This window comes from Telmatherina bonti, assembly GCF_933228915.1.
Source record: "Telmatherina bonti genome assembly, chromosome: 12".
Taxonomy (NCBI): domain Eukaryota; kingdom Metazoa; phylum Chordata; class Actinopteri; order Atheriniformes; family Telmatherinidae; genus Telmatherina; species Telmatherina bonti.
In genome coordinates, this window is record NC_136610.1 from 20,046,294 (window position 1) to 20,063,849 (window position 17,556).

The 17,556-nt window shown below is 37.4% G+C and overlaps 1 protein-coding gene across 1 annotated transcript in view; it reads left to right on the forward strand.

Moving 5' to 3' along the window:
• The window catches only part of diaph2 (diaphanous-related formin 2), a 373,599-nt gene that overhangs the window by 88,195 nt on the left and 267,848 nt on the right, over nt 1-17,556 (forward strand). Inside the window, exon 6 of the mRNA XM_079250311.1 lies at nt 14,803-14,942. Within this exon, the coding sequence (XP_079106437.1) occupies nt 14,803-14,942 (140 nt within the window). The remainder of the gene's footprint in view (nt 1-14,802; nt 14,943-17,556) is intronic.

The following is a 17,556-nucleotide window of genomic DNA, read 5'->3' on the forward strand; positions in this document are numbered from 1 at the left end:
AAATGATGTTTTATATAAATATTTTTGAAGCAATAATGAGTATTTCTGTCCCTTTTTTGTTACTGAAAGAAATTAGTTACGTTTGGATCTCAGTACTGAATAGAGACTCAGGAGGAAAGGCAGCACACAAAGCGAGCAGGCAGGGGCTCTGGTCTTTGATGAATGTATCTATCTTCAGGCATTAGGTGTTCTATTTTTCATAGCAGGCCCTTTGGCCATGCTGGAGAGGGTTTGGGCCTCACATGTGCATTCGTGCAGGGCGTCACAATCCTTAGAGATGGTGACTAATCCAGGCCTACTGTCTGGGGGCGAAAGTGGTTGCGACCAGCATAGCTGAAAGGTCACACCTGTCAGTGTGTGGTTGGGTTTGGTGGTGGTGGGGGGTGGGAACAAGCACTGCCTAAATGGTACAACACCTTAATGTCTCAGATAGTTCAATTCTCAGATGTGTAAGGATAGTGTGAATGTGTGTGTGTGTGTGTGTGTGTGTGTGTGTGTGTGTGTGTGTGTGTGTGTGTGTGTGTATATGTGTATACTTGTTTTCATGCATCGTGGGGTCAAAAATCTGTGTGGATCTGGAGACAACAAATTTTTTCACAGTTACAAATTTATTTTGGGGTTACGATTAGTACAGAATTTTATCAGCGGCCCATTGGCATGACAATGTAAAATTTTGGATTCTCCTCAACATTAGATTTACCACGCTAAGTTGTTGTTGATGTGAAGAAGAATGACAACTCATCAACTTGTGGTCCAGCACACTAGCTATAAAATTGTTCGAGATTTTTGTTGGGAATTATGTCATTGCTTTGATGTTTTGTACAGCAGCGTATTGACTTGGTCCATCATTTTCTTTCATTGGAAGCAAACACATCACGTACAATTAGAAGTCACAAACCAAAAGCTTCAGTGTTCATGTTCAGTCATGAAAGCTGAGTTGGATTCTGTGAAATATTAACTTTGAAAGACACGGGTAGAGATTTCAGTCGTGAAATTAAATGCTGATTTAAAATGTTCTACACAACCTGACTGTGGATCTCAATTGGTAAGTCTCAATTGAGACTATATTATTATATGTCTAGCTAATTTTCAAAACTACGGTACATTGATGCTCGGGGAGTAAAAATGCAATGGGAATGATTAAGTCAAGGTAAACAGATTGGACATGTAGAGGATGTAGTTAAAACCATTAAAACTCTCAGAAAATTTAATGTAATTCAATGAAACAGCCTCTCAAATCACAGAAATGAATCTGTGTCTTAGCAGGTAAAAGAGACTGTCACTGAAACAATTACATTTTTTTTTCTTTTTCCAACCTTCCCAATGAGTTCTCTCAGCCCAGAATGAGTTTCACTGGCTATGCTTATCATCTCACATTTCTCACATGAGGTAATTAATTAATTCACCAAAGTTCTCATACTGTCTGAGATTCAGTGTTTTGAATAATACTCCTTTTTTATTGCTAATGGTAACATTGATAAAGTTCACAGATACTGTAATATCAATATCTCTTTAATTACTTTTTTGCTAATGCATTCACTATTGTTTACTCTGTTTTTTTAACAGTCAAAAGGGAACAGGGGCATAATTGTTCATGTTCTTATTGAACCCTGCAGTTTTGGAGGGTTTGGTTCTGATGGAGACTGGTTTAAAGATGGAGATGTTAATTTTTATGGCCTCTTGTCACATTGTCTATCAATTTATAACTCTATTAATTATGTCTAGTCTGTGGTCAAAGTTAATATTTTCTCAGCGAAGTTAAAAATTGAATGTTGGTAGTGATGAGATCCACTTTCTTATTTTGCATGTAGTACTCATGTTGACATTTAGCAATGATCCTGGTGCAATCGAAGCACCACTGCCCCTCACCATCAGCTAGGCAGCATGCCATGGCTGGGGCATCGGCCTCAATTCAACAGTCAAATTAATCTTGCTTTGTTAGAGTAGTCAAGCCCGACCTGGGAGTGAGTTCGTTTCGCTGTTTCTCTGCTGATGCAAGTGCTTTCTCTCGAGTTCAGAGCCTTTATTTATGGACTGTTAAAGATCTCCCCATCTGTTATTAGGGAGTGCCTGGACACAGACTCTTTGATGAATAGATATTTATACTGCCTTTGAATTGGCTGTGGCCTCTCAATGGAGATTAAGTAATTGTGTGTATTTCAGAAGAAACTGTTTTTGTTTCCTCAGAATTAAGTGTAAATGCATCCAAATGTACTTGCTTAAAAGAGGGACCCTTTGGGTTTGAGAAGAAATCAGACTGTTAATGCAACATTCTCATTTTCTCCTAAAGTGCATTACGAGTTTCTCTTTGAATTGACAAAAACACACACACATACAAGGGCAGCCATAGACATTTATACACAAGATGCAAAACTATCATCAAGAATCTGTATTATAGACATAAAATAAGGGCCTGTTATTGGTCTGGCTATTTGATGCTTACATTTTAAAAAGTTTATTTCCTAGCCTGCACTCATTCCTCTACCTTCACATGTATGCGTATTGTTCCACTTCCATACCGCTCACCTCTCTCACCCTGCTCTGTTAGATGTGCAGTCTGTGTGATGAGAAGATAATCTCTCAGTGCAGGTTTTTCATGGGAAGATATTTCATAGATCACGTTTTTCTTCTGATAGGCTAGCACCAGACAATTTGAAATCCTATTTATCTAGCTAACAGGGAAGAGGAGAGGAAATGTATCTGTGGTTATTAGAGACGAGACAGCCCCAATGCAGACACGAGAAGGAGATCAAAGCTGACTACTCTGGAAATAATAACTGAATCCTGTGTACCCAACCCACAGCTTCGAGGTTCAGGAAATGCAGAGCTGTTTCTTGCTTTGTCAGTTCGAAAGGGTGAATTTTTTAATGTAAATTCATTTGTGTTTACCTGATTAGAACTGTATCCCATCTTACAATCCCATCCTAATTTAGAGTGAGTATGGCAAATGCAAACATGAACGCAGTTACAAACATGCTTGCATACACCACCCATTCTGCTGCTGGCACAAACCATCAACATTCTCCCAGGACTGTCATTGTAATAAATCATGCCTGTCCCCTGCATTAGAAGCTGCCCAAAGAACCTGTGTAAGGATTGGACATCATTAATGTCTCTGCCAAGTCATTTTTACCTGAGCCCAGTTTTTGTCCTCAGTCATCCTGTCTTTTCTCCCCTTCTTGTTATTTATTGCACATTCTCTGCAGTTTGTCCTGAGCTTGGAGAGCATGATGGAGAAATGATGGTTTGTTGGTTTTGTATATTGTGCCGATAAGAGTGCATACTATTACAGCAGTGGCAGCGTGTGAATTAAGATGAGCCCATCAACCTTTACTTGGTACAAGTTTTAAACAAATACTTGAATGACAGAACAAATAGAATTTTTCCTCCACTAAATCACTGAGTCAAAAGATGACAAAGAAACTTTGATGCTACTACTACACATTTTTGAACTGTTGCATAAGTCACTTTGGATTAAATCATGTACTAAATTATTGCAGTTTAAATATAATGCATAATTTAAACATTAGTATTTCACTGTGTAGATTTTGGTGGATATTGCATTGTATAGTAACAATACGACATCAGGCAGAAAACCTTAAAGCATTCAGGAACCAATTTAATGGTTGATCTACTGTGGGCTATTGTCTAGTTGAGTTAATTAGTAGCCACTAACAACTTGAAGTGGCTTGGAAAGTGGTTAGTTAACAGAGCCAGCTGCAGTCTAGACTGCATATATTATAGAGCAGAGATGTTGATGAATAGCTTTTAAATGTAAGATGTGTCAGTTCTGTTGGCGAGGGTAAGTATGAAGAATGGAGAAATCCAAATTGATAAAGGACTAATTGATAGAGACAGATCTGACATGCCATTATTTAAATAAGAGAACAGGCATCAGGTTGTTAAGATTTTAAGCACTGGTGCTGATTTGTTTGCTTTTTGGGGGACCTTGACTGAATTAGAACAGGCCCCATGAAAAACCAAAGACAACTAAGTAGTCATTGGGTCATTGGGCTGAACTTGAGAACATGCTGTTGGGTCCATTTAATGTCAATCAAGTGTGTAGAAGCTTGGAAACATACAAAACTTGTAACAGGGGGTCTTCAATGACCAGAAATGCAAACTCATGATCTAAACCTCATCAGACCAGGTCCTGTTTAAGATTATTGCATTTAGACGTAGTACCTAAGCTACCTAATGACCTTTCTTCATATTCCTATTCTAAATATTTTTGTTGACTCTGTAGTCTGTCAGAGGCAGGGGAAATGGAAAAAACTAAGAATAATATGTTTTGTGTTCAAGTAAAGAATCCTTGTGGATAAAAATTCCAGGTTACTGTTTTGACTGTTTTTAACAAATGGCCCTGACTAAGGCCTCGGGTTGTATCGTCAAAAGGGCAACGTCCTTTAAACGTCCTTTTCTGACTGGTTGAGATTTCTGCTCATAATCTCTTGCACCACATGATGTCAATACACATAATCTTGAACTTTTTAAGTCAACAAAAGATAATTGAAGTGTTGTTTACTTTTGGAACAAGCTGAATCACTAGGGAAAGCACTGGGGAAGCAAATGTGAGCCTAACCTGGACCTTTAGCCCCTTTTGTGTGTTCGCCCTATGTATGATTTATCAAGGTTAGTCCCTTATGGGAAAGTTCACATAAGATGGACGGTGGAGCATACAACAGGACACACATTAGAAACCTGCATCTATACATGTGCTCATTTATTCATTGTTTCAGCTGCCTTTCTCTATCTTCAGTCGTCCTCCAAACTTTTTGTCAGTAGTTGCATCTCTTGGCTTCATACCCAGGCTCCCAGAGCAGAAAACAAGAGTGCAGAGTACATAGTTCATTAGGCCTTCACAATACAATCAATGCAGCAGAGACCACGGTGAAAACCTAAATTAGATCCTGTGTGACTTTACCTCCTTAACAGCTCACTTGTTAACCCCCTCTGCCGCAACACTGGGAGTACAACGAAACAAATGCCAAAAATGCTTCCTGTGCTTTATAATTCTGATCTGTCATTTTTACTTGTTCTTGTATGGAACTCTGCAAAGGTAAATACTTTTTGTTCACCTTCTCTGCATACAAATTACCTCCTCCTTTTGTGGATTTTTGGGGAACTTTTGGGACAGTATTCAATAAATTTCTGACCTTAAATTGGTCGCTGAGTGGTTGGAATGTAGTGCATTATCATCAAAGGAAGTGTGCATCAGTATTTTTAAGGTCTTTTTTTTTTCCTGTTTGAGTTAATTAAAAACAAAAAAAACGTCCATAACACACTTGAATGATTTTTTTTTTAGGTATTTCAACTCATAGAAACATGTCAAGTATTGTTTTTAATGTTCTTTGTTCTCCATTTTCGCTTATTGTATATCAATGTTGGTATCAATATTGTGTAGCAAAATATGTGCAGATTAAATTAAAATGCAGATAAATATGCACTTTTAAAAAAAAAGAGAATTATCAATATAAATGGCCTGAACACAATGATTATATCTTAACAAGATATGGATTAGACAATAAAATTCCATAAGTTGAGAGTTTCTCACTTTTGGCTCACTAGAGCAACCTTCAGCTAGTAACGCTAATCATATGAAGCAAGTCAGAAAAACCTGCCAGACTGCTTTGCACATGTAGATCTGATCACAGTTCTATTATCAGTTATTATCCAATAATGAATCAATATATAAAGATTACATGTAGATATCATGTTAAAAATTAGTGTTTTCCATTCAAAACCCAGTGGTAGAACTTTACAATAAATTACTTTGCTTTTTGCTTGTCTTTTATGCTTTTTTTTTTTTTTTAATTACATGTCTGCAAATATATGTGCAACTCAAGACTTTGCTCTGTGGCTAGTGTGTAGTTTATTCCCTCTACTTGCCTCACTCTCTTCTACCTGACTTTCAGCGAGCTGCCTGACATCTGCTCCTATCTTTATAGAAGTGTCATTGAAATTCAGTGCAGACATGAGTCCTGCAAAGCACAGGGAGAAGTGCTTCAGGGAATATTCTGAACCACACACAAACAGAACCTTAAAAAAGAAAAGAAAAAAAATAGAAGAAACACCTGTGTACAGACACACACTCGCTCACACGAGCACGCTCAGTTGTGTTCAGAGCAATTCTGTTATAAGTCTTCCACATATGCACTCTCAGGCAGGAACACTCAAAATGCAGAAAATTTTTAATTATACAGCTTTTCATGTCAGACAATAATATATGTGAGGTGGCCTCAACTTTACCTTGTACATTACCTTGAAAAGAACTGAGGTTAATGAGGTAGGATTTGGATGCATTTTAAAAAACTGTAGATGACAACAAGTGTACAAGTGGATTTATATGTGCACAGAACATGTTCTTGTTTAACATTGATACAGCGCAGCTTAAAAGAATCAATTGTGGCAGGCCAATGTTCCAACCCATGCAGTTTCACATATTAGGGTTTAGGAAATCATGTAGGAAAACCAAACTGTATAAGCTTATCAGGCATAAATTCAAAGTACCAACCACTAAATGCACACATTCTGCAGGATATATACCATTATTCTAACAGTGAATCAAAGTTTGATATTAAGTACATCCAATATATGCAAAGGATGTATGTTACAAGTTTTTCTTGAAATACAACACATTATGAGTTCACTGGATAACATTTCGTTGTATTTCACAAACTGTTTAGTAAGTAGTTCGAACAAGTTATATACTAATTTTACACAATCGCTTGCATTCATATCTGATAACTAAAAGCAACTGAAAAATCATATGATGATTTTATCCCGAAGCTCAATCACACATTTTCAAATAAAAAATAATCCATTTTTTTTAGACATAAGTATATTATAGTATACGGCATTGTGTATATTATGCTTTTCCAATTTATAAAACATTGTATATAAAAACTAAAACAACAATACATTTCTTTTTGTGACATTAAAACAGTTTATTTTGTAGATTTCACTTCTATCCACTGTCCCAAACAAAATATTTTTGACACTTACCAAGGTTGCACAGTTTGTATCACAGCTGCAACCGCAACCAAGAACAACTGAGGTTTAATAAATACATTGATGTATATGGATGTATTGTTACACTCCGTTGTATATGCCTACACAGGACCAGAGATTGCGTGTGCAGAAACGTAAAAGTAGGATGAGAAACATGCAAAAATAACTTCAAATTTTAAAGTATGAGAATAAAAGAACAGTAAGGTTCATATTCGTGAGCTTTAACAGTAAATATAAATTATACATACATCGGAATACTGTTGACTCCTGCGTGCTCAGGATGGGGGAATGGATCGAAGTCAAGCTGTATTACCTTCACTAGGCTATTTAGAAATGTGCTCAAATGTGTCCGTAAAGTGCCCTGGAATGATATTGTTGTGAAGTAGTGCTATAATATTAAGCTTAATAAACTGGCTTAATAAATCTGTGGGATCATCAAAGTAGCTCCCACAGTTGGAAGAATGGGTTTAACTGTGGGAGCTAATGCTAACTTATCCAGCTACAAAATAGCAGGCTGGAGGCAATCACAATGGAAAATGGGCATGTGGGTCAAAATGCCAGACAGAATCGGTGTATATCACTAAGTGTGGCTGACACTGGGCCTGAATGTGTACTTATGTGTGCATGTTTGTGTGCTGTACAATCATGTGGGGCAGTCTATAATATGGGGTTCATCCATGAGGTCTGTTCTAGGTTCAGTACCATTTTGTGCCCAAAAAATGAGGTCATCTGACTCCATGAATATACTGAATGAGCAGGTTATTTTTATCAATGGATCTCTTCTTCCCTGATTGCGCAACCATATTCAAAGCTGACATGCCAGGATTCATCAGGCTTAAACTGTGAAGGAATGCCTCAGGGGGACTGAGACATCATTTCACAAAAGGATTGACCACCAAAGAGTCCAGACCCAAACACCATTGAAAATCTTTAGGATGTGCTGGAGAAAGCTTTGCACAGTGGTCAGACTCTCCCATCGTCAATACAAGATGTCTGTGAAAAACTTAATGCAACTGGACAGAAATAAATCTTGTGGGGTTGTGTAAGCTTATGTTACAGGAGGTGGGCTTTTTTAAATTTTAAATTTTTTTTTTAGCTAAGAATCAAAGTTCTTTAATTACTATGAGACATTTAAATTCTTGACCAAATAGAAAATTGCTCATGTTTTTTATTTACATACTTTTTGACCATTGTAACAAAATTGTCAAGACAAGGCATTTGTCTTATATAAAAAATTAATAAATTAAAGTTCTATATAAATAAATTATTTATTCATCTTTACATTTTATGTCTGACCTTTCCTGGAAGTACAGTCAAACCACATACAACAGTACACCCCTGTCTGTAATTGATTTGACTTAACAAGCTATCCAGAATGGCTTTTCTTTTCTTTTGTCATTGCTGTTGTGGCAAGCTGCTCTTTCTCTGAACCACAGGGATCAGCACAGACATGTATAGCATGATGCCTTGGCCACTGCGGAGCCTTTCTTGCTAGGTGACCCTAGCAGTGTTGTTTTGAACCAGCCTAATGACATGTTGTTTTCCTTTGACCAGTTTGTCGCTTTGCTGTGATGTGGTTTTCTGCACTAGCTACGATGGGCGCAACCTGATAATTCAGAGGGTGTTGTTGGACTGATTGTGTCTGCTATCAGCGAATTGTAGTTACCCAGACATAGAAAAATGAAACTGTCTGTAGATTTGCTTCATGACCACAACAGTCACAAAAAAGAAGAAGAAAATAAATAGAAAAATGGAAGGGAAAAAAAAAGCCCCTGGCGTGTCCAGATAAACGCACATTCCTTTGTAGCTGTCATCCAAGGTTCAAAAACACCTCACTATGGAGAGAGTGAGAGACAGAAAGGAAGAAGAATGAATTAAGGAAGAAGTAAAATAGACTGAATTGTAGATGTGTGATGAGAGAAAGAGATGAAATGCTTTGCCACATAGTCTGCTGGGAAATCCCCCACTGTGCTGGGAGCCCTGCGCCCTGGTGGCAAGATGAAATGTCTTATCTGCCGGCAGCAGAACTCTGTCCTTTAAGGGGGGGGGGCTTGGGAAAACTCATTGTCCAGCCAAGCAGCATCTCAACTGATCCGTGTTCCCGTTGACCTTTAACGTCATTGCTGTCACACTCTCATACGAGACTTTAGATTCTGTTAAATATAGTACTGCTCACATTTTTTAGTCCAGCATCTCTAACTTTGGTCGTCTTGTGACTATTTTCAAACCTTATTTCCCCCTTTCTGTTGTGTGACCAGCATTCCTGTTAGGTTATATGGTGTCTCTATGTTATAATTAAAGGGTGAGGTATGTAAAATTTGTTTCCACCTGTCTGTAGTCTGTCTGTTATCCTTTCTTGTGGTATCTTTTCTATCAACTTATCTATCAATCCTTAATGAACAGGAAATTAAGTTATAACATGGCTATCATGCATCGTGATATGCTGTAATTGCTGAGATTCTATCTTAATATTTTTAAAGAGCAGTGGGTGTTCAAGTAATTTTCATTAATTGCATACAAAGAAGCAATAATTAAGTTTTTCCAGTAATTTATAACTTTGTCAGACTTTTCTTTTCTTTGGGGGGGGTGCAAGGCAAGTATCCAAAATGATCAGTCCAGTGACGACCCTTGAGCAATGTCAGAATTCTTTCCAAAGTGGAAAGTGACACTGTCATTATTGAAATTAATTTCTTTTCTTCTGAAACATTTAAAATATTTTCAAATATTCAGTTCTTGAAATTTTGATAATTGTGGCTTATAGATAATGAAAACCCAAAATGCAGTGTCTCAGAAAATTAGAATATTATGAAAAACTTCCATCTTAGAAAGTCATAATCAACTAATCAACTCAAAATACCTGCAAAGGTATCCTAAACCTTTAAATGGTCTCTCAGTCTGGGTCAGATGGCTACACAACCATGGGAAAGACAGCTGACTTGACAGATGTCCAGAAGATGATCATTGACCCTCCACAAGGAGGGAAAGCCATAAAAGGTCATTTTGAAAGAAGCTGGTTGTTCACAGAGTGCTGTATCCAAGCATATTAATGGAAAGTTGAGTGGAAGGAAAAGATGCTCCACCAAAAGGCATAACCGCAGCCATGAAAGGATTGTCAAGCAACATTCATTCAAGAATTTGGGTAACTTCCCAAGGAGTAGACTGAAGCTGGACGTGTCAAGCCACTCCTGAACCAGAGACAACGACAGGCATCTGACCTGGGCTAAGGAGAAAAAGGACTGGTCTGTTTCTCAGATGAAAGCAACTTTTGCATTTCATTTGGAAATCAAGAGTGGAGAGGCACAGAATCCATGTTGCTTTAAGTCCAGTCTGAAGTTTCCACAGTCAGTGATGATTTGGGGAGCCATGTCATCTGATGGTGTTGGTCCACTGTGTTTTCTGAAGTGCACAGTCAACACAGCATCTACCAGGATATTTTAGAGCACTTCATGCTTCCTTCTGCTGACAAGCTTTATGTAGATGCAGATTTTTTTTTCTCCAGCAGGACTTGGCACCTGCCCACACTGCCAAATGAACCAAAAGCTGCTTCAATGACCATGGTGTTACTGTGCTTGATTGGCCAACAAACTCACCTGATCTGAACCCCATAGAAAATCTGTGGGGTATTGTCAAGATGAAGATGAGAGACACCAGACTCAACTACATAGATGACCTGAAGGCTGCTATCAAAGCAACCTGGGCTTCCATTACACCTGAGCAGTGCCACACGCTGATCGCTTGCATTGCCACGACGCATTGATGCAGTTATTCATGCAAAAGGAGGCCCAACCAAGTATTGAGTGCATTGAAATGAACATAGTTTTCAGAAGCCTGACATTCCTGGTTAAAATATACTTTTATTTGTACTTTTTAAAAAAAAATTCATTGATCTTATGCAATTTTCTGAGACACTGCATTTTGGGTTTTCATTATCCATAAGTCACAATCATTGAAATTTCAAGAAATAAATGTTTTAAATATTTCACTCTATGTGTAATGAATCTATGTGTAATGAATTTTCACCTTCTGAAATGAGTGAGGAAAAAAATGTTGAACTTTTTCATAATATTCTAATATTCTGAGATGTACCTGAAGTTGTACTCGTGTGTTTTTTTTATTTTATTTTTTTAATTTTTTTAAGTTAACAGAGAGGCCAGGCAGACTGAATGGAAGCAACATGTCTGCCTTGGAAGCAAGCTGTATCTCCCAAGCACAAGCTTCCAGGCCAGACATGTAACTGCTTATGTGGTGTCCCAGCAAGCTGACAAAGAAGCTGAATAATGTATCTATCAGTCTGCCTGAGTGGGCTGAGCACTGGGCACTGAGGAAGGTGCCAGCTTGTTATAGGCTCATTACAGGTGAAGATGACATGTGGAGGTGCAACCACCTTGGCATTGTCTCCCTGTTCTTCCTTCGATAGACGGCCCAGCTCTCTGTCACTCCCCATGGCATACAGAAAGGGAGACAGAGGTGATAGAAGAAGAGGGAATGGTCCTCAATGCTCCCCTAACCCCACAAAATGAAATTGACAGGCTCACTGAAGTAATTGCTCCCAGCACTATTTTCTTTGGCAGGAAATACTGTTATCGACAAATAGGGGATTCAATAAGTGGCAGGAGATGAGGCTCAAGGCTGTGGTCAAAAGGCTGTGCCTGTCCTCTGCTGTTGAGGTTGCACCATCTTCTGAAGGTTTATTTCTCCGTCCTTCCCTTTTCCCACCTTATATTCTTTCTTTTTGTATTTTTTCCCTACAATTTCTCACCCTCCTTAAATCTTCTACGTTGCAACATCATCATTAACGACACAATCATTTTGCTTCTTCCCTGTCTTTTTTGCACCCTTTCTCCAGTCCTTTTTTTTTTTTTTTTTTTTTTTTTTTGAATAATTTCCCTATTATTGTTTATGAATCTAACAGGAAAATAAACAAACTAACAAAATACTCAGCAGGTAGCTGCCCCACCCCCAATTCTCCCTTCTGCTCTTCTAATTGTTTCTCTGCTGCCGGTGTGGTGGTGTAACATTGATATCCCAAAGGATTTTATTGATTTGGGCCAGGGTCATGAAAAAGCAGTTTATGGTCAGTGTCTTTGGTTTCCAGAGGTCAGAACATGTGGTGAAACTAGAGCTCTGGCTTTTCTGGACATGGTGGGGTGCTTGCTGGGAATTACTGAGAGGTAGGGAGATAAATAAAAAAAAAGAAAGGAGAGTGATAAATTTGGCTTTCACTGCCCAATACTGAGGAAGTACAGCGCTGAAAGTGTTGTTCCATAATCAGCCATATTTAAAAGTGGAATCGCAGTAATTTAAGGAGCATTTTTACACTTGAGATTGTGCAGATGCTGCAAGAGCGCAGCAAAAGACTGCACAAAAGAAGCATGCTATTACAGTGCAGCATGCTTATATCCTCCATTCCATAATCATCTAGGTTTTTGTGTCAGCATACTTTCAATTTTGTTTTTACTCCGGCACTCAATGCAGACAAGTAATACACGACACAGCATGTTTGAAAGTTTTATATATGCACACTAGGCTTTATATGAAGTGTAGTTTTAGCAACGAGAACATCAGTAGGAAGTGTCTAAAGCAGCTTAAGCATTCAGGTGGTAATGTTCTGGGAGACCTCGGCTTCATTCAGTAGTATTTTCTTAGAATCTTGTGATAAAATCTCTATAGTGCTGATTGGAGGCCAAAACATATTTGTCTACATTTTTAAATACTTCAAACTTGAGCCTGTACTGAAAAGAGCAAACTGCCCTTTGTAAAACTGCATTTTTAAAAGCCCAACCACCATGAAAGTTACAATTTGGTGAAACAGCTGGGCTGAACTTCATACCTGCGACAAACCCATCAGTGGGACTCCAGTCTGTCACTCGACTTGTTCTTTGAAGCTTTGAAAGGTGCAGCTCTGTCATGTTTCTCTTTCACTGTTTATCCCAAGCACTTGTTTTGCTTTTGTTATTATCTGATCCACTGCAGACAGAAGTGTTTTTATAAACCGGAGTCTTCTCAAAGAACTTTAAAAAAATGTCTTTTGACTGCTGCCATGGTTCAAAAATGAATATTTTCAGGAGACAACCAGTGTTTTCACAACCTGAGAATGAGATTGATAAGAGGTTTTTTTTACTATTTTGACATCAGATTACCATTAGATTGACCATATTTTTGTCCTGCATTATTCTATCAAACACATGATATACTGTTCTCATCAGATGTAGGTCTATGTTCAGGGTTGTATGAACTCTTAAGATACTGAATTCATTTTAGTGAGAAAATTCATTGTATTGAGACAAAGGGTGGTCAACAGGCTGGGGTAATGCAAATTTAATATTTTTACTTGAACTTTTTTTTTCAGTACGGCTAATGAAATAAAATAATAAAAGACATTTTTATCCAGATAAAAGCAAAAGGGCTGACTCCTTTGTGATCACCAAATGGTGTTTGTAAATGAGATTAATTATACATTAATATAGATCAATAAAGACATTTAAATTTAAAGCTGCTGTACATTGATAAAGGAAAAGATTTAAAATAAATTATGAACTACATGTAATTTTCCTGGAAGTAAATTCAGTTGGGAATTGCTCTTATTACATCTATAGCCATTATCATGAAGTTGTGAACTGTGTTTGACTGTATTTTATGTTAAGGGATTAATATTTACTGTGCCACAGACCATTTCAGTCACTTTAGGAACATGACTGTTTTTACTTTGTGCTTATTTTAAATTATTATTTTTTTTTATCAAAACTGAACTGAAATAGCTGACATGGAAAGAAGACAATCATTGCTAGCTTGCTGCTTCCTGTGGTTTTTCTCGAAAAAAAAAACAAAACAAAAAAAAAAAAGATCCATTCATGTTGACTGTGCATTGCGGCAAAGCAGCAGGCTTCTCTTTTCTCCAGATAAATGAGGTAGCTTATTACTTCCCAAACTGCCTATTAGCACAGTTGACTTTGTGGGGAACCAGCCGTCCAGGGATGAACACTTTGCTGCTGCTTTTGCCAAGCAGTCTGGTTTATGCATATGTGACGCAGTCTCTGCAATGTGTTTCCTCATGTGCTTTATATGGTACCCTAACTCAACCACCTGAAATCTGGGTCATTTCAACAATAGAATATGGTAATTACCAAATTTGCAAAGATTTTTTTTTTTTTTTTTTACCTATTTTTAATTTTTTCAGCTTGTACTGGCGATAGCAAAAGGACCATGAAATCAGTCTGTTCACATGAAACTTTTTTACTTTTGTTTGATTGTCTGCTTGGATAAAATGTGTGGCCTACAGACACTATCACTTTGTGACTCTGGAAATAAATCGTAGCTCAAAGGAGTGTTTAGTTCAGTTGGCAAGTGAGTGTAAATGTGTTTTTTTGTGGAGCTGAAAGTGTGTGTATTGCTGGCCGTAGATAGTCTCATTGTGTAAGCACCAATGTAGCAACATATCCCAGTGGAGATTAAACACAAGAATCCATTTACTTCAAGCAGGAGCTGCTGCAGATAGCATGTAGAGCCTGTGTTCAGCTCTAAGTATAGGCTATCATTACAGCCTCAGATGAATAAGAATATTATATACATATGTGTGTGTGTGTGTGTGTGTGTGTGCATATATATATATATATATATATATATAACATTATCTTATTACATTATTTATTTTAAGCCCAGTTTAAGGTTTCTTGTAATAGTTATATCCATAAATGAAATGTGTATTTATTTATTTGGCCACATTACTGAAGGTCATGAGGTTACACTTCATAATGGAAATTCAATAACGGTTTTATTGATATTTATTTGCAGGGTGGACTCAGAAACAGCAAGCACGAGTGTACACTTTCCTCCCAAGAATATGTTCATGAACTGCGCTCAGGCATCACTGAAGAAAAGCTACTCAATTGCCTGGAATCCCTCCGAGTTTCTCTCACCAGTAACCCCGTCAGGTTAGTAATCCAAGCTTCTCTCACCAGATGCTAACCAAATCCTTTGATACTGATGGTTGCCAAACATACCTAATTTTTCTACCATGCTAAGAGCAATAAACAGGAAACAGGTACCAAATGTGTTTTCTTTTCCTGATATTTATGGAGAATGTGACATCATCTTCACTTCACAGGACAACTTTCAGACTATAGGCAGCTTCAACATCAACCTCTTTGTACTTTGTTGAACAAAGAACCATCTCCAGCACAGTGCACTCACATAAACCTGTCATTGACTGATGAAGCACATCATGGTGTCAGGCTGGGTTCACAATGTTCATTTTCTTTTTTGTCAGCTATATATTCATACCAGTCTGTTTACTGGGATCTACTGTAAACACAACTTAGATATGTTTGTGAGTGGGAAAAGATTGACGTTACAAATCCTAATATGCCACATAACTGCAAAAAACAAAATTCATGTGAACCATGAATGACCCATATTAGGTGGTCACTGGTTAAGTGAAATACTTATGTTATTCAGCAAACCTGTCTACCTATTCATAAAGGAGCTATCCCTTTATCTAAGTAGAACCACATTCATACCTTGATTAAATCATTTGGGAGAAAAGAAGACATCCATTTTTACACATCCATTTTTAAATTCATATACATTTTCATCAATCTTTACTTTTTAAAAAATAATTTATTTCTATTCAATGCATTAAGCTCCTTGTCACTCTATGATGTCCTATGTGTGATGTGTTAAAAGTGACATAAAAGACATTTGAACGTCAGAACTGCCTCCCTAACCTAAACTGATATGATAACATACACTGTACATAACCAGTGTGTACCTGCCAGCTACACTAACTGACTAAACTGACTTACTATACCTGTATACCTGTTTTGTTTTTTTATTTTCTTTACTACAAATGCCCCCTTGGAGCACAAGCAGAACTCTACATCGTCAGACTGCGAATGCCCTCATTTCCACTGAAGGAAAATAAAATAAAAGGAACACAAACACAACAAAATGCTCATCGAACCTAGACTAGAAATTACATATCTGGGAAAAAAAAAAGAAAAGCTGTTGCTCCAATACTGTCAATCCATATATGGCTGGAATGTTTGAAAACTGAAAATGTTTCTTTGAACACAACATTTTGCACTTCAAATTCACCAGCAACCTCAGAAAGAAACTAGTTCACTTGAAGGAATACACACCCAAACACTAGTCTCGACTGGACTTAGATAAAAGTTAACAATTACTTTATAAGTACAACACGGGAAAGCCAGCTCCTCACATCAGGAGTTATTATTTCATTTACAGTTGATGATAATGTCCAGTTCTGGGCAGTGAAAACACATTGTTTAAGGTTAGGACTGATAGAAGCATAGGGTTTATAGTATAGGAACAATTGTCAGTGATCATCCCACTTCTATCCCTTCAATTATGTGCTTTTTTTGTGCAATGAACATTAAACCGATTATTTCACATGCAACTACAAACTTCGTCAACGGTAGCTCACTGTTGTGCACACAATGGGTCTGTGTCTTTACACTGTGTACATTTTCATACTTTCTCACCCTAACGATCAGCTGTGTATTATAGTTATCAGTTCCTGCTCACATCAGCAAAAATGCAGAAGCGGCAGTCCCCCCCCCCCCCCTATGATTTCCTGCTTTAACCACGCCTCCTTAAACATCCTACCAATCACACATAACTTCCTAAAGCCCCTCGAGAATCAAGTTTAGCTCAGCTGACGTATCTAGAACAAGCCGCAAGATGCACCCAGTAATGTCTGTGAGATGAAAATGACGTCATTTTGTTCTTGTGACCTCGAGAACAAGAAAAAAAGTTGTTGCTTCTTACAGAGAATGTAACAAGCTTAAGACTGGGAAGGTGTTGATAACTCAGCTGAGCTCATCTTTATGCAACTTGCTTCTGGGGAAAGTGATTTTTTTTAAAGACTGGATATGGTTACTTCTAATTATTGTGAATTTGCATTATTGTCATGGATCACAACACACAGTAAATCTACATTTTGAATCCTCTATGTTAATGTAACCTTTTTATGTTGTCCCATATTGTAAATACCTGTGACGAAGGTGCTAGCACAGTGCATTTATACTTGTGTTAATTTGTCCTTCACAATAATCATCAGCTGGGTTGTTTTAAATGTTCTTGTTTAATGTAATCAATATTTAAAAAAAAAGGACATGATTCAGATTTAAGGGCAGGCCCTCACTTGTAAAATACACAAGGAAACCACTGTTAAAAGTAAAACCAAACAAAACATAAAATCATTTCAGTTTTATTTTTTACCAAGTTTAGCAGTGGTACTGCACAGGCTTTGTGGATTTCATCAAAAAATTTCTTTTTGCATTACTGAATAAAAAAAAGAATAGATACAGGTATGAGTATTGTACAAATAGCTCTAGTTATATCTAGAAAAATGCATTTAATTATATTTAAATTCCTGCAATGGACAAGGTACCTGTCCAGAGTGCATCCTGCCTTTCACCTGTTGATTTCTGTGATCAACAGCTTCCCCATGAACCTTAATAAGACTAAATGGTATGATGAACGAAAGGATGAATGAATTTCTTTTCAAAACAGTAGAAAAATAAA